The sequence below is a fragment of the Carassius carassius genome, chromosome 1 (genome assembly GCF_963082965.1).
Source record: "Carassius carassius chromosome 1, fCarCar2.1, whole genome shotgun sequence".
In the NCBI taxonomy this organism is placed as follows: Eukaryota; Metazoa; Chordata; class Actinopteri; order Cypriniformes; family Cyprinidae; genus Carassius; species Carassius carassius.
In genome coordinates, this window is record NC_081755.1 from 51,003,770 (window position 1) to 51,022,827 (window position 19,058).

Below are 19,058 nucleotides of genomic sequence, written 5' to 3' on the forward strand. Positions count from 1 at the left end.
TCAAACAGCAATACATCAAGACCTAGCCTTGGGAGAATACCAAATGGAGAGAGCCCTAGGGGTTAACTGGTGCATCACCTCAGATCAGTTCAGATTCAGAATAGTGGTGAGTGAACAACCGTTCTCTAGAAGAGGAGTGTTATTGGCAAATTTAAAAGTGCTGGCTAATGCTAAACGTAAATACAGTAAGATTGTTATTCATGCCGGCGCTAATGATGTTCGACTTCGCCAGTCGGAGATCACTAAAAATAACATTAAAGAGGTGTGTGAACTTGCAAGCACGATGTCAGACACTGTAATATGCTCTGGTCCCCTCCCTGCTTACCGTGGTGATGAGATGCATAGCAGATTGTCATCACTCAATGGCTGGATGTCTAAGTGGTGCCCACAGAATAACATAGGTTTCATAGACAATTGGACGAGCTTTTGGGGCAGACCTGACCTGTTTAAAAGAGATGGTCTTCATCCCTCCTGGGGTGGCGCCACTCTTCTCTCTAGAAATATGGCAAATAGGCTTAGTGTTTATACTTGACTAACTGGGGCCCAGGTCAGGAAGCAGACAGACTGGCTAAACCGACCGTCTGCTAGCTGCCTCCCGTCACAGAGGTCAGTTAATTCTCAGCACATAGAGACTCTTTCACCTAGATATCACACTATAGAGACTGTGTCTGTTCCCCGAACTAGAAAATACAAAAAACGTCCAAACCAAGTTAAGATTAACAATTTAATTGAGGTTCAACAAATAAAAAACAGAAGCAATATGGATAAACAAATGATAAAGCTTGGCTTATTGAATATCAGATCCCTTTCTACGAAAACACTTTTTGTAAATAATATGATCACTGATCATAATATAGATGTACTCTGTTTGACAGAAACCTGGCTAAAACCTGATGATTACATTATTTTAAATGAGTCCACCCCCCAAGATTACTGTTATAAACATGAGCCACGTCTAAAAGGCAAAGGTGGAGGTGTTGCTTCAATTTATAACAACGTTTTCAGGATTTCTCAGAGGGCAGGCTACAAGTATAACTCGTTTGAAGTAATGGTACTTCATATAACATTATCCAAAGAAACAAATGTTAATGATAAATCCCCTGTTATGTTTGTACTGGCTACTGTATACAGGCCACCAGGGCACCATACAGACTTTATTAAAGAGTTTGGTGATTTTACATCCGAGTTAGTTCTGGCTGCAGATAAAGTTTTAATAGTTGGTGATTTTAATATCCATGTTGATAATGAAAACGATGCATTGGGATCAGCATTTATAGACATTCTGAACTCTATTGGTGTTAGACAACACGTTTCAGGACCTACTCATTGTCGAAATCATACTCTAGATTTAATACTGTCACATGGAATTGATGTTGATGGTGTTGAAATTATTCAGCCAAGTGATGATATCTCAGATCATTATTTAGTTCTTTGCAAAATTCATATAGCCAAAATTGTAAATTCTACTTCTTGTTACAAGTATGGAAGAACCATCACTTCTAACACAAAAGACTGCTTTTTAAGTTATCTTCCTGATGTATCCAAATTCCTTAGCATATCCAAAACCTCAGAACAACTTGATGATGTAACAGAAACTATGGACTCTCTCTTTTCTAGCACTTTAAATAAAGTTGCTCCTTTACGCTTAAGGAAGGTTAAGGAAAACAGTTTGACACCATGGTATAATGAGCATACTCGCACCCTAAAGAGAGCAGCCCGAAAAATGGAGCGCAGCTGGAGGAAAACAAAACTAGAGGTATTTCGTATTGCTTGGCGGGAAAGTAACATATCCTACAGAAAAGCATTAAAAACTGCTAGATCCGATTACTTTTCTTCTCTTTTAGAAGAAAACAAACATAACCCCAGGTATTTATTCAATACAGTGGCTAAATTAACGAAAAATAAAGCCTCAACAAGTGTTGACATTTCCCAACACCACAGCAGTAATGACTTTATGAACTACTTTACTTCTAAAATCGATACTATTAGAGATAAAATTGCAACCATTCAGCCGTCAGCTACAGTATCACATCAGACAGTGCACTATAGACCCCATGAGGAACAGTTCCACTCATTCTCTACCATAGGAGAGGAAGAATTGTATAAACTTGTTAAATCATCTAAACCAACAACATGTATGTTAGACCCTATACCATCTAAGCTCCTGAAAGAGGTGCTTCCAGAAGTCATAGATCCTCTTCTGACTATTATTAATTCCTCATTGTCATTAGGACATGTCCCCAAAACCTTCAAACTGGCTGTTATTAAGCCTCTCATCAAAAAACCACAACTTGACCCCAAAGAACTAGTTAATTATAGACCAATCTCGAATCTCCCTTTTCTGTCCAAGATACTAGAAAAGGTGGTATCCACACAATTATATTCCTTCTTAGAGAAAAATGGTATATGTGAGGATTTCCAGTCAGGATTTAGACCGTATCATAGTACTGAGACTGCTCTTCTTAGAGTTACAAATGATCTGCTCTTATCATCTGATCGTGGGTGTATCTCTCTATTAGTTTTATTGGATCTTAGTGCTGCGTTTGACACAATTGACCACAACATTCTTTTGCATAGACTTGAATACTTTGTTGGCATCAGTGGAAGTGCATTAGCATGGTTTAAATCGTACTTATATGACCGCCATCAGTTCGTAGCAGTGAATGAAGATGTATCCTATCGATCACAAGTGCAGTATGGAGTACCTCAAGGCTCAGTACTAGGGCCGCTACTCTTCACGCTTTATATGTTACCCTTGGGAGATATCATCAGGAAACATGGTGTTAGCTTTCACTGTTATGCTGATGATACTCAGCTCTATATTTCTTCGCAGCCCGGTGAAACACACCAATTTGAAAAACTAATGGATTGCATAGTCGATATAAAAAACTGGATGACGAGTAATTTCTTACTGCTAAATTCTGAAAAAACAGAGGTGTTAATTATAGGACCTAAAAACTCTGCTTGTAATAACCTGGAACACTGTCTAAGACTTGATGGTTGCTCTGTCAATTCTTAATCATCAGTTAGGAACCTAGGTGTGCTACTTGATCGCAATCTTTCCTTAGAAAGCCACGTTTCTAGCATTTGTAAAACTGCATTTTTCCATCTCAAAAATATATCTAAATTACGGCCTATGCTCTCAATGTCAAATGCAGAAATGTTAATCCATGCATTTATGACCTCAAGGTTAGATTATTGTAATGCTTTATTGGGTGGTTGTTCTGCATGCTTAGTAAACAAACTACAGCTAGTCCAAAATGCAGCAGCAAGAGTTCTTACTAGAACCAGGAAGTATGACCATATTAGCCCAGTCCTGTCAACACTGCACTGGCTCCCTATCAAGCATCGCATAGATTTTAAAATATTGCTTATTACTTATAAAGCCCTGAATGGTTTAGCACCTCAGTATTTGAATGAGCTCCTTTTACATTATAATCCTCTACGTCCGCTACGTTCTCAAAACTCAGGCAATTTGATAATACCTAGAATATCAAAATCAACTGCGGGCGGCAGATCCTTTTCCTATTTGGCGCCCAAACTCTGGAATAACCTACCTAACATTGTTCGGGAGGCAGACACACTCTTGCAGTTTAAATCTAGATTAAAGACCCATCTCTTTAACCTGGCATACACATAACATACTAATATGCTTTTATTATCCAAATCCGTTAAAGGATTTTTAGGCTGCATTAATTAGGTAAACCGGAACCGGAAACACTTCCCATAACAACCTATGTACTTGCTACATCATTAGAAGAATGGCATCTACGCTAATATTAGTCTGTTTCTCTCTTGTTCCGAGGTCACCGTGGCCACCAGATCCAGTCTGTGTCCAGATCAGAGGGTCACTGCAGTCACCCGGATCCAGTACGTATCCAGACCAGATGGTGGATCAGCACCTAGAAAGGACCTCTACATCCCTGAAAGACAGCGGAGACCAGGACAACTAGAGCCCCAGATACAGATCCCCTGTAAAGACCTTGTCTCAGAGGAGCACCAGGACAAGACCACAGGAAACAGATGATTCTTCTGCACAATCTGACTTTGCTGCAGTCTGGAATTGAACTACTGGTTTCGTCTGGTCAGAGGAGAACTGGCCCCCCAACTGAGCCTGGTTTCTCCCAAGGTTTTTTTCTCCATTCTGTCACCGATGGAGTTTCGGTTCCTTGCCGCTGTCACCTCTGGCTTGCTTAGTTGGGGACACTTCATCTACAGCGATATCGTTGACTTGATTGCAAATAAATGCACAGACACTATTTAACTGAACAGAGATGACATAACTGAATCCAATGATGAACTGCCTTTAACTATCATTTTTGCATTATTGACACTGTTTTCCTAATGAATGATGTTCAGTTGCTTTGACGCAATGTATTTTGTTTAAAGCGCTATATAAATAAAGGTGACATTGACATTGACATTGACTTTTTCGTCTGTCTATGACCCTCTTGGTTTTGTAGCACCGTTCGTTCTAGTTGGCAAGCAGATGCTTCAGCAAATGTGCCGGGAGAAAGTCGGATGGGATGAACCACTGTCAGATGATCTTCGACCACAATGGAAATCCTGGCTCTTGGACCTACATAATCTAGGTGATCTCAAGATAGACGGATGTTACCTTCCAGCAGGTTTTCCAGAAGACCGGAAATATGAGCTCCATCACTTCTCTGATGCTAGCATCACAGGATATGGAGAGTGCAGCTATCTGAGAGTGATCGGGACATCAGGACAAACTCACTGTGCTCTGGTGATGGGCAAAGCTAGAGTGGCTCCTACGAAAGTCACAACCGTTACAAGACTTGAGCTTTCAGCAGCTGTTGTTGCTGTGCGTACAAGTGATCTGCTCAGAAAGGAGTTGGATATAGCAGAGGTCCAGGAATTCTTCTGGACTGACTCCAAGGTCGTCCTTGGATACGTCAACAATGATGCAAGAAGGTTCCATGTTTTTGTGGCAAACCGCATTCAGCGCATCAAGGACAGTACCAATCCAAGTCAATGGAGATACCTGTCCTCGGAAGAAAATCCAGCTGACCATGCGTCAAGGGGCCTTAAAGCAAAAGAGCTCATTGCTTCTAACTGGGTTAACGTCCCAGATTTTCTTTCATGTGAAGAGCTTCCCAGTGGAGATAGTAAGGTGGGAGACATTGCAGTTGAAGACCCAGAAGTTCGTGTCTTTGTGCTTAAGACACTGACAACGGAAGATTCACTGCTTAAACGCTTAGAGAAGTTCTCCAGCTGGACTAGGTTGGTCATAGCCATCGCTAGACTTAAGCGATGTGTCAAAGAGTTCAAAGGGTTGACATCAAGAACCAACAAAGCCAGCAGCCTGGAAGAGAGAAAAGATTCAGAACTTACCATCATAAGCATCGTCCAGAGAAAGAATTTCTCTGTGGAGATTCAAAGTCTTCAGTGCAAGGATGAAATAACCAAAGGCAACCTGCAAAGGCTAATTCCTTTTGTGGATGGACAAGGCATCCTCAGGGTGGGAGGTCGATTAGAGCATGCTGCTTTGCACCCTCACATTAGGCATCCGACAGTCTTACCAAAGACCAGTCATATAACAAAGTTACTGGTTGCACACTACCATCAGCGTGTACAACAGCAAGGAGGTGGCATTACAATGAATGAGCTAAGGGCTAACGGGATCTGGATACTTGGATGCAGTCATGCGGTGTCGTCCTACATCTACAAGTGTGTCAAGTGTAGAAAGTTCAGAAGGTGCACCGAGGAACAAAAGAATGGCAGACTTACCTCGTGAACATATGGAGACAACGCCCCCCTTTACATATTGTGGGATGGATTGTTTCGAACCATTCTACGTTAAAGATGGAAGAAAGGAAGTGAAGAGTTATGGCCTGCTATTCACTTGTCTGTGTTCTCGTGCTGTGGACATAGAAGTGCTTGATGATATGACGACCGATGTTTTTATCAATGCTCTTCGTGCTCTCATTGCTCTGCGTGGTAATGTTCGACAACTTCGTTCTGACCAGGGCCCCAACTTTGTTGGCGCCAGACGCGAGTTCCTGGAAGCGTTTAAATAGATGGATCAAGAATGCCTCAAGCAATTGGGCTGTGAGTTTGTCATGAACCCTCCGTCTGCTAGCCACATGGGTGGAGCCTGGGAAAGGCAGATCAGGACAATACGAAGTGTGTTGACATCCATTTTAGATCAGGCATCCCAAAGACTTGACAGTTCATCTTTGAGAACTTACATTTACGAAGTAATGACAATTATAAACAGTCGAACTTTAACAGCACATTTGCTGAGTGATCCAGCTGAGCCACAGCCTCTTACGCCCAATCACATTTTGACAATGAAGTCTTCCATAGTCTTGCCACCACCTGGAGACTTCGTGAAAGAAGACCTTTATCTTCGCAAAAGATGGCGTAAAGTTCAGCCAATGAGTTTTGATCTAGGTGGAAAAAAAGAGTACATGTTAAATCTTCGTGATCGTGCAAGATGACAATGCACCAAGAAATGAGTGGAAACTCGCCAAGGTCACTGAAGTGTATCCTGGTGAAGATGGACATGTGAGAAAGCTGCGATTGCTGATCAGTGAATCAGCACTGGATGATCAAGGAAAGCGGCTCACAAAGCAGACTTACCTAGAATGGCCTATTCATAAGACAGTAACCCTGCTTGAAGCTGATTAATGCAGTCTTGGTTGTTTCTACATCAATTAAACTCAAGTCTCATAATTTTAATTTGGAATATTATGTTTATTAGGTTAATAAGAAATCACCAGTGATTTGGCGGGAGTGTAGCTGCCAGCAGAGACAGTTGCATAATTTAAGTTCCACAAAAGAATAGTTTTAATTTAATAAGTAACCATGCTTAAATATATCATAATATATTTATATTTATCTGAATTTCTTTTACTTTGAAATATGTGTACAAACTGACTTGTTTATGTAGGCTTATATAGCGGAACTATTGTTCTGAGGTTTGGTTGGTTCAGACCTTTATTGATGTCACACCAGCATTGGAGAATGTAGCGCAAGCCGAGCTATCTGCGGCTCGTTAAGTTTTTGGTATAATGTTATTACATTTGTAAGTTATCGAGAGACGCATGGAAGAGAAGTTGCCTTTATTACCTGTTTTTTCACTCCCTGGAGTTAACGCGGTCAATGAGGTATGCATAGTTATTTCAATGTGTAATTATCAATGTAAAGCATAACTGTGTGACGGTTTATTAGTAGCCTATCTAACGTTGTGTTGTTTATTTATTTAATGTGCTATTCTCTTTGAGAATAGTCTTATTTCTGTAACTGTGATTTTTGTTTTATTTAGTTCTCACGGCATGTTTGATGACATTAAGGATTGACCAATAAATGCCCGTAAACGAGAATGCCTTGTGTCCGTGTCCGTTGACTGAAAGGGGTTATATAACATCTAGACTAGACTACTGTAACTCTTTAAATGGTCTGGACAAGTCATCTCTTCAGCGCTTACAGTTAGTCCAAAATTCAGCAGCTCGGATTTTAACTGGGTCTAAAGAGTATGAGCACATTACCCCTGTCCTATGTTCACTACACTGGCTTCCTGTCCTCTTCTGGATTGATTTCAAGATTTTATTGTTTGTTTTTAAGATTTTAAATGGGTTGGCGCCTGTGTATTTATCAGAGCTTTTACATGCAACATACATACAACTAGGTTGAAAAATAACGGCTAACCTAGCTTTTTAAGTGGTGGCACCTAATTTGTGCAATAGTTTACCTGTAAACATAAGAACTGCTTAGACTGTTGGAATTTTTAAGTCATTACTTAAGACACACCTGTATTGGCTTTTATTTCAAGCTGAGATGAGACATTGTGATGTTTTTACTGTATTTGTCTAATTTGTGTGTAACTTTTTTATTTTTATTTTCTGGACATTAAGCACTTTGATCAACCATGGTGGTTTTATATGTGCTATATAAATAAATTAAACTGAACTGAACTGAACAAAGACCCTGGGGTCAAATTGACTCCAAAGAACAACGATGCTTCAAAATGTGTAGAGGGCATTGAAAATTAACATCATGTTCATTTTATGTTATTTTATCGAGTTGTCCCCTTTCAATCTGAAGCAAAGAAAATTAATTGTGTATTTACAGATGTTAAACATTGAATAGGGTCACTTTTATGTTTACTTTTTTTTAACAAGTTACCAAAAATAATTTTTACTTTTATTTCAGAATTAATTGAAGAAAAAGAGGAGAATGAAGAATCAAATGAAGTTGAGGAGAAAAATCATGTCAAAACTGGAGGAAAACCAATGAGTTGCACTCAAACCAAACAGAAAGATTTAAAGAAAAAAAGAGTCAAGAAATCTTTCACCTGCACTCAGTGTGGAAAGATATTCACACACAAAACAGGTTTTGAGCGTCACATGAGAATTCATACTGAAGAGAAACCATTCTCTTGTGATCAGTGCAGGAAGCGTTTCAAACAATCCGCAAACCTGAAGATACACATGAACATCCACACTGGAGAGAAGCAGCACACATGTGATAAATGCGGTAAAGTGTTTTTATGGGCTTCACTTCTGAAGAAACACTTAAAAGTTCATGCAGAGGAGAAGCCACATCCATGTCATTTGTGTGGTAAAAGGTTTTTGCATCCACAAAGTTTGAAAGTACATAAGAAAATACATACTGGTGTGAGAGAGTACATGTGCTTAGAGTGTGAAAAGACTTTTAGTTCAGTGAGCAGTTTAAAACAGCACCAGAGGATCCACACTGGAGAGAAACCTTACAAGTGTGCACACTGTGACAAGAGATTCAGTCAGTCATCAACTCTGAAAACACATGAGAGGATCCACACCGGAGGGAAACCTAATAAGTGTTCACACTGTGACAAGAGATTTAGTGAATTATCACATCTGAAAAAACATGAGAGGATCCACACTGGAGAGAAACCTTACAAGTGTTCAGACTGTGACAAGAGATTTAGTCAGTCATCAAATCTGAAAACACATGAGAGGATCCACACTGGCGAGAATTCTTATAAGTGTTCACACTGTGACAAGAGATTCAGTGATTCATCAACTCTGAAAAAACACGAGAGGATTCACACTGGAGAGAAACCATATAAGTGTTCACACTGTGACAAGAGATTCAGTCAGTCATCAAGTCTGAAAACACATGAGAGGATCCACACTGGAGAGAAACCTTATAAGTGTTCACAATGTGACAAGAGATTCAGTGATTCATCAAATCTGAAAAAACACGAGAGGATTCACACTGGAGAGAAACCGTATCACTGCACTGTACGTGGGAAGCATTTAATTCATTCATTTGTTATACACAGTCATATAAAACAATCACAGTAAGGCCCCGTACAAATGGAGACACGTTTAGCTGTATATGTACATTTTTCCTGTGGTATATGTGTTTTGTCCAGACAAATCTGGTGTTTTGGGAGAGTGAAATCCCTATTTCTTGAAACCGGGTCCCAGAGTGGATAAATCTGAAAATGACACCTTTGCATTTTCATGTGTACAGCCAATCCGTATATTTAGTGAAACAATGATGTCATCACCCCACGTCTCGACCCTAGTCAGACACCACTACGTCATGTAACACAAACAACAACAACAATGGAGGACTACATGTTTGTGTTCATGCTGCAGAAGAGCAAAGAGAATAGATGAGTGTCAGTGAAAATGTTCTTTGATAATGTAAATGTTCTCTGCTCTGTTTCTGTACAGGGAAAGTGATATGATTAGCAGGGGCGGGTTTAGTGATTTGGGGGCCCCAAGCAAAATACAGGAATTGGGCCCTATACGCTAAACAATTGTCTACACAATCCAAGGTTGATAAAATTATAAACTTTAAAATAAATTTATTTTATTTATTTTAATTACAAATTTAAACTGAACTGAAGGAAATTATACATTTAGATGCTTGAGGATTATTTCAAGCAAACATGAAGTGTGCTTGTGTGGAAAGTAACTGCATGAGTCCTTCACAGAAATGAGTGAGTACCATTTAAAACAATAAACATATATTACACACTGTTGCTTATTATTAAAATACAGTTTCAGATGCATGACATTTTCATCTGTAGGGTCCTATGAAATCCATTTGAATTGTTCCCAAGTTAAGATCCAATATCCTTTTTTTTTTCGGTTCTAAATTTTCTGATTTAAATTAAATTATTAGGGCCCAAATTCTGTGCTTTCTATTTTAGTGGTTTAATCAAAAACATCTAATGAACTGAATTCATAAAAACAGCTTAATGTATTAATTTGTATACAAATCAAATGAAGGCCAAAACAATCTATCTTTAATTGCAATAAACATCAAACAAACCCTTTTTGTACAAAGTGCTACACAACCACGAGTCTGTGCCATTCATCTGACCATCTGCGTTACACAGTGAATACATTTTTTTATTAATGGATTCCAGAATATTTTCCCTGTTTTCTGTATCGCAGAAATCATATTATTGCTACAAGAAGCACATTCAACGCAGATGTAATAAACACCACAACCACTTGTGCTTCCATGCTGAACACACATCTCATATATAAAAATAATTTTGGGGGTCCTTGGCTTTTTTAGGCAGTCGTTAACCTTCATTAACCTTTGCCTTATGGTTAAGTCCACCAGTTTTTATGCATCGTTATTAGATTATATTGTTAGGTAACTTAAATCATTGCCCACTATAGCCTAGATAAATTGTTTTTTAGCCATCTTTATTTAATTTATGAAACTGATAACCACTAAATCAGTGAGTGAAAGGCGTTGTCTAGAAATGTACAATGTTAAAACATAAGCGCCAAGTAAATGACAAAGTGAAAATACTTGCATTCAATAGCGGGTAAATTTGACCCACTGGCGCTTATTTGTATAAATGCCCTGTTTTTTTAATTTAGTTAGGTTTAGTTTTTTTTTTCAGTTTACAATTCTAATGTTACTGTAGTATAACTGTGACATATACATGTAATGTAATTTGAATGTAGGCCTACATTAAATAAAATTAAGTTGTTTCATTGTTTTCTCTGTGTTCAACCCCAACATTTGAGCTTTTTTGTGCTTCAGCTAAGTCAGATCACAGCTCATTCGCTTTGAAATGCTGGAAAAAAAATCAAAATAATACATATTTAACCTTTTCAGTGGTAAGATTAAAATATTCTAGCGGTTCCCCCCCAGAGTGAGTTTTTTTAAAGGTCCCGTGTTTCGTGTTTTTTTTTTTTTTGAAGCTTTGATTGTGTTTACAGTGTGCAATATAACGTGTTCATGTTTCGCATGTAAAAAAACAGTATTTTTCACACAATGTACTTATCTGTATACCACTGTTTACACTGTCATAAAAACGGGCTGATGACTTCCTTGTTCTATGAAGTCCCTCTTCAGAAATACGTAACGAGGTCTGATTGTGCCAGCGGTTCCTGTTGTTTTGATTCGACAGCAGCTTAGCGCACGCTGCCCGGAAAGGTCTTGCCATAACGTGGATATGCATGCGCTCTGTGTTATTGTAAACATGTCTTTAATTTTATATGACTACTGTAGCATAACAGCTTCGCAATAAATAGGAAACAAACATGGCTTTACTACAGTAGGTAACGTTACATAGGTCTAAACATAGAACAATAATTCGCGTGGCTGCAGCTAAACCAGCATGTGGTTTAACAGTAAACAATAGATATAATCAACAAATAATTTAAACTGATCATTACAAACACCAACAATCGATGGTGTCCGGTTGAATTACTACACTTTTTAAAAAAATTTGTCGGATTAGTTTCAATTACCATCTAGTTAACAAAGCTAAACAGCGTTGCCCTTTGTGTAATAAGTTACAGAAACTGTTAAACGCACCAAATTAAATAATAAAATACACTTAACGGTTGTGGTCCATAAACAACGCCTTCTCCAGACAAAGAGGGAACTGCTCCTTCTTTCAAGAATAATCTTTGTGCGAATCCGGCATTAAACTGATTGAGATTGAGGAAGCTGTCCTCAGCAAAATGTGCTGCACATAATTTTACATGTGGATTATAATTTTTACAGAGTTAAACATAAATGTAACCATTGATCTCTAAGTACAGCGTCCCTGGGAAGGCCAAACAAAGGTGATTGGACTGGTGAATTTCGACGACATGGCGACAAACACACTCTACAAACGAAACTCTTCTCCGTGGGAGCGTAACAAGACCACGCCCCATTTTTTGTATATTCTTGTGGGCGGAGGTTAGTCAAAAAATGGTTTTAGTTACGTCATTACTGAAGGAAGTAGAGGGATGTAGTCCAAACTGGCCGTGCGATTTCTGTTAAATAAAATATCTTGATTGGCATTGAACTTTGAGCTTTATAATTTTACAGATATTATTTATACTCTAACAACAACATTACACACTAACTAATGTTTGAAACATGGGATCACGAAGAATGGGACCTTTTAAGACGACCGTTATTTTACAACGTTCACCTTACTGTTTCCATGGCGATGCGTCAGGCTTGTCACGTGACACACCGCGTCTACAATAACAACGCATGACAGATGCATCGCTTTTATTTCGTTTTTCCTTTTTTTATTTAAAATATTCACAAACTTGTATACCAGGTCATGAACAATCGGATATTACGATTCATAAATATGTGTAAATGAGTGTGTTTGATAGTTTAAAAACCTTTCTAAATGATCTTGATCGTGATCTGTAATGTAAGACGGGCGCCACCATGTTTTTCATGCTGTAGTTCAGAGAGTCCTGTCAGTCAGGTTAACAGCACGTGAATTCATCAGTTTCTCCCAAAATACAAGTAATAAGTGGCGGGTGATCTGGGTAATGAACACAGTGAACTTTATAGTTACTTACACTATGTGTATCTGATATGAATAAAGCACATCTGCAAATTAAATTTGAATGGATTGTTATTGTTGCTTTCATAGACATATGCATGTATTTTTCAAACTCTAAATGTATTGATTTACTAGTATTAACGTGTATTTTAAATGTCTGAAACCTAAAATATGCATTATATGGTTAATAATACTGCATAGTTGTGATAATATGACAAGAGCAGTGCACGTCTCTCTCCGGCTCAGCCCCAGGCAACTAGAATTTGGCAGTTACCGAACGTTCTACATCCCATATGTGGGACCATACTCCCAGGGGCACTGAAATAAGAATCCCATATGTGGGACCGTACCGCTCAAAAGGTTAAAGGAACACTTCACCCATTTGCATTTAGCTTTGTATTGTTAGAAACCCAGTCATATATTATAATGATCATGGATTTTTCCTTTATTTTTCCCTGAGATGGGAGAAATAAGGATTTAAGTGTTTTACTTCCTGCTTATTATGACGTAAAAATCGTCATTTTGCGTCATAATAAGCAGGAAGTCAAAATTCATTGAAAAGTGTATAGACTACAGACACTAGCTTATTATTATTCCAGGGGGTGGGACCCACTCACCCTACAGGCCTATTACAGATCAGTGGGTGGGACTAAACTTACAGAAACGAAAATGAAAATCCGCCATCTTGTTTGGAAGCTATGTAGCTAAGCTAACAAGCGCTTATGGAGTCAGATTTACGAGAATGGCTGGAGGAACAACTCATGATATGGAAGAAGAGGATTTTCAAAGTCTGTTGCTCGAAACAGATGTTCGTGGCTATCTATACGAGCCACAATATAGCACAGAGGAGGAACAGGAGGCGGCGGCTGCAGCCGAGGCCGGAGACCTGCCTGGCGCGGACTGGTGGTGCCTGTGCTCTCGTTGTGCGCCTACGGACACAGAGCTAGAGTCCGTCTGCTGCCAAGAATTTCAAAGATGCCAATTTCTCCTCGAAGAAATGTCTGAGGCAGACAAGGACACGGATGTTTGCGTTGTGAACCATCCTAGTTTCGCCCCGCATATGGACAGAGGCGTCCTGGAGACATCTTTCAGAATTCCGAAGGTAAACTGGAAACGCCAGCCGAAGCCTGCAGGGACAAATGGACGTCTAGCTGTAAAGTAAGTGTTTTTATTATCGCTAACTGTGTCCTCAATGTCTTGGGAGTGGCTTGTGGAGCTGTGCAAATGTGTTGCATTGTGGGAGTTGTGGTTTTCCATACAAATGAGCCCTAAAGTTACTTTCTGTAATAACTCGGTCAAAAAGGCACCAAATTCGAAAATTTTAATAGATTTCGACTACATATATGACCCACTTTCAATGAAGATCAATGTTCCCACGGGTGAAATGCTCCTTTAAACACTATAATTTACCATCATTGAGAAAATTTAATACAACAAGCAAATACAAATCAAAAAGTGACACACTGCAGTGCTGCAATGTAAAATATGTGAAAAAATAATGTTTTTCGAACAACTTAGTATGAGATCCCAGATAGCAATTACGTTTGGGCCCCATGTGAGTATTATCTGGCACACATGGCCTAGATGTGGCATGGCTGAACAGATGTGGACCAAATTGTAGCCATATTTGTTTTGCCATAAGTTAAAAAAATGCGGGAAATGCTCTCCTGCTTCACAACTGATTTTGAGGTCTATGGCCCAGATAACAACTGTAACGACTGGGGTGAAGGAGTGGCAGGAAGCAAGTGCGAGGTTAATGTCATTTAATGAAGACAATGAAACAATACAATACTGGGCGGGGAAGCGAGCCAAAGGTAAGTGGTGTTGCTTGGTGGTGGGTTGCATAGAGTGGACGGGGTTCCGGGGAAACACGGACATCCAACGCAGAAACACACAAGAAAGCAAAGCACAGGTCACAAACATGAAACAACGCTCTCACGAACACAAGACACTAGACAAGTCAATATATATGGATGAGTAATGAGTGACAGCTGTTGCTGATGACAATTAACGGAGACGCCCACAAACTAATCAGTGCTGATGTGTAACACACAGACTTCACCCTCAAAGTGCAAAACCCAGAGATCATGGTTTACCAACCGTGACAGTACCCCCCCTAAGAATGCCTCCTGGAGTTCCCAGAAGTGCCTACCTGCTGATTTTAATCATCAATAAGGGAGTGATCCAGTGTGTCCCTAGCAGGTACCCAACTTCTCTTCTCCGGACCATAACCTTCCCAGTCCACCAAGTACTGGAATCCTCGTCCCCTCCGTCTCGAGTCCAGAATACGATTAACCGAATAGGTCGGTTCCCCATCTACAAGACGCGGCAGCGGGGGAACCAGGGTAGGCGGATTAATACGTGAATAAAACACGGGTTTAACTTTGGACACATGGAAGGCGGGATGTATTGTAGCGTGGCCACATAAGGGGAAGTATATTTATAGTAGATCAACCTATAAGAGTGAATGGTTGATCATTTTGTTTTATATGCTTTCTCATGTGTCTGTATTTTCTCCCTTACATGTATGTGTTGTTGGGCTTGATCGCCCAATCTCCCGAGATGCGTTCCGAGCGAGATTGGTTGTCACGTGGTTTCACGTCACCCAAACAGGAACTGAGGGGGTGTTTTTAAATATATAGTACCGGCATACCGGCAATCTGGAGCGCGCTCATTCATTCACGATACGGAAACGATCGTAGTGGATTACCTGTCTTTTTTTGCCTGGCTGTTTTTGGAGCTTGTACTGCCGATCCTTTGTGGAGTATATCCTTTCATTGGAGTGGTGGATTACTCATCCGGGGGACTTTAAACTGCTGGAGACCCACAGATTCTGCTCACGGATTCCCCATCCTTGCCGGTGAGGCTGATCTGACTTTGTAAATAGTACACGCTGGACTGAGAGACTTCCACACACACACACACACACACACACACATTCAAGTTTGTGTGTAATTGGTTTACTGGGTTTATTCTGTTGTCTTATAAATACACTTTGGTTTGTTTTGCTATTCTATTTGTCTTATTTTTTTTGTTTGTTACTCCTCCATTCATTTTGATTTATTCCAAATGAAAAATGTGTTCTCCTTTTATAGTGTAAGCTCCTCTTAGTTGCTTAGGGGAGTGTTACATATTGGTGGCCAGTATGGGGACGTTCTGTTTCTTTTTGGATGTTTTTTTTAGTAAAAGTCTGTAAAAATGGAGGAGCAGACAAATGTAAATGTTGAAAATGTTACACCGGCTGCTTTAGACACTGATAACCCTGACCAAAATGTACATGAAGAAAATAAATGTGGAGTTACTCCCAGTGCAGATTTTACTGCAGGCCCATTTGTCACTAGACGCAATCCAACTGGTGAAATAACGTCTATGCTTAGCTCATTGTGCATTTCTGATGATGATGAGGATGATGATGATGATGAGGATGATAATAGTTGTGTAGTGAAGGGAAATGTGGTACAAACGATGCAAACAGAGATTGATAAACTCAAAGTGGATTTATTGGCTCTTAGTTCAAAAGTTACATCAGTTGAACAGGAATATAAGCACTCGGCTGACAGTTCACTTAATAGGGAAACTAGTTTCCGGGAGGCAGTGGACAATAGCTTAGCAGAGTTGGAGGATTATTTCCGGTGCTCCCTGGAAAAGTTGGAGAGAGCTGTGGCTGATTTTTTCCTGAGAAGAGATGAAAGATGGGAAAATAAGTTGAAAAAATTACGTTTCACCAGTACCCCTTCTCTCTCTAGATTGGCACCATACACACCAACTACCTCCATTTCATCCATTCACGATCATAGGACTCCAATACCAGTAACTAAAGTTAAATTCCCTCCAACTAAGACTGTCAATGCTACGTATGATGTCTCTACTGTATCTTCTCCTCTTACTGAAGTGCTTACCCCTCCAGTTGTTCCAAGTTCTTCGTCCTTCTGCGGGCGGCCCCCGATTCGGCTGGAGTTTCCCAACTTTGGTGACTCCTGTGAAACATCGGAGGTGCTCAACTTCATAGAACAGTGCGAAAACTTTCTGGATATCAGGCCACTCCCCAGTGTGGAGCTTGTGGGCACACTGAGCACGGTTCTGAGAGGACCAGCTCTGAGCTGGTGGAAGGCAGAGAAGAGCAAGGTAACAGATTGGCAGTCTTTCAAAGAGGCTTTTATGGGTGCGTTTCTTCCAGATGATTACCTCACGGAAGTGGAAGATAAGCTGAGGTCTCTGATTCAGCAGCCACGTCAACGCCTGAGAGATTTTGCCTATGATTACCGAGCACTTTGCCTCAAGTGGAAGCCTGATATCACGGAGGAAGAGATGGTGAGCCGCATCCTTAATAACATCAACCCCAGAGTAGCGGGCTGTCTAAGAGGGACGGTGAGGACGGTGGAACAGCTGGTGAAGGTGGGCTCTATGGTAGAGAAGGATTGTATGGGGGCGAAGGATTACTGGCAGAAAGTGGACAGTCTGAATGGTAAAGAAAAGGCCAATAAAAAAACACCTGAACGTCATTTTCCCAAAAACTTGGCAGGACTCTCTGTTGCTCAACCCCATTCGCTAAATTCTCTTCTCCTGGTGCCTGTAATAGTAAAAGGTAAAGAAGTGAAGGCGGTGGTGGATACAGGTAGTACGTACACATTGATGCAGGAAAACCTTTGGAGACAGCTAGGAGGTGAGACAACATCTGACACTCCAGGTTCCCCTCAGCGCTTCATCATGGCGGATGGAAAGGTGCACCAAGCTATGAACCAGAAAACCATCTGCTATAAATGGCATGATAAGGTATGCAGAGTGGAGACATATATAATGAAGGATGATCACCTGGCGTTTTCCATTATAGCTGGCTTGGATTTCCTGAGGGCAGCAGAAGCCATTGTGGATGTCGGCCAAAGTAGATATGGCCTGAAAATGGGCAAAGGATATATATATTATCCCTTCTTATCTGCCCTAATGAATACGGATCGGTCTACAATCCCAGTGGGTGAAAGAAGATCCCATACTGCGATTGTGAGTCTTTACTATGCCTTACCTCCCACCTTCGAGAACCGGTCCACTACGGTCAAAACGACCGTCATGCCATTAGAGTGCGGGAGGGCGGTAACAAAATCTAGTGCGATATGTGACCAGGGTCTCGAAGGGACAGACAGAGGTTGAAGATGCCCATCAGGAGGCCGGTTAGACGACTTACCACTGGCGCAAACTGAGCAAGCCAAAACAAAATCATGGAATTCACGAGCCATAAGTGGCCACCAGAATCGTTGTTTAACTAACCCCTTGGTTCGGCTTATCCCTGGATGACAAGCAACGTTAGAGCAGTGAACCCACTGAATAACTTCGGACCGTAACTCTTCTGGCACAAATAAACGATTCGGTGGGCAACCGGGCGGAGGCGTTACCCCTTCTAAGGCCGTCTTGACCTTCGATTCGAGCTCCCATACGAGTGCTAAGATGACTATTTTCTCAGGTAAAATACAGTCGGGAGTCACCGGGCGGGCGGAGGGATCAAAAAGATGTGACAAAGAATCTGGTGTGACATTTTTGGAACCCGGGCGGTACGACAGAGTAAAATCAAAACGACTGAAAAAAGTGTCCACCGAGCCTGCCTGGAATTGAGTCTTTTGGCAGTTCTAATTTACTCTAAATTCTTGTGATCGGTCCAAACAATGAAAGGTACCCCTGAAACTTCCAACCAGTGACGCCACTCCTCTAAAGCTAATTTGACGGCAAACAATTCTCTGTTACCAATGTCATAATTGCGTTCAGCAGGAGATAACCGATGAGAGAAAAACGCGCAGGGATGCATTTTATCGTCCGAGGCAGCAAGTTGGGAAAGAACTGCTCCTACCCCAACCTCTGATGCGTCAACCTCCACCACAAACTGCCGTGTGGGTTCAGGGGCTACAAGGATGGGAGCCAAAAACGAAGCGGCTCTTGAGGTTGGTAAATGCAGTTTCGGCTTCATCTGACCACCTGAGGTGAGACTAGTAGGCTGAAATTACGAATGAAATGTCGATAGAAATTGGCGAACCCCAGAAACCGCTGTAGGGCCTTACGGGAATCTGGAGATGGCCAATCTGTCACAGCCTTAACCTTGTCAGGATCCATACGTATTCCCTCGGACGAGACGATATACCCCAGGAAGGGGACAGACTGTGCATGGAATACGCATTTCTCCACCTTGACAAAAAGCCCATTCTCGAGTAATCTCTGGAGCACTCGTCTGACATGTTGAACATGTTCCTGGAGAGATAAAGAAAAAATCAGTATGTCATCCAGG

The 19,058-nt window shown here is 40.7% G+C and overlaps 1 protein-coding gene across 1 annotated transcript in view; it reads left to right on the forward strand.

Moving 5' to 3' along the window:
• LOC132161485 (zinc finger protein 664-like) overlaps window positions 1-19,058 on the forward strand; it is a 77,925-nt gene that overhangs the window by 18,827 nt on the left and 40,040 nt on the right. The window contains exon 2 of the mRNA XM_059571615.1: window positions 8,179-9,641. Within this exon, the coding sequence (XP_059427598.1) occupies window positions 8,179-9,314 (1,136 nt within the window). The 3' untranslated portion in view covers window positions 9,315-9,641. The remainder of the gene's footprint in view (window positions 1-8,178; window positions 9,642-19,058) is intronic.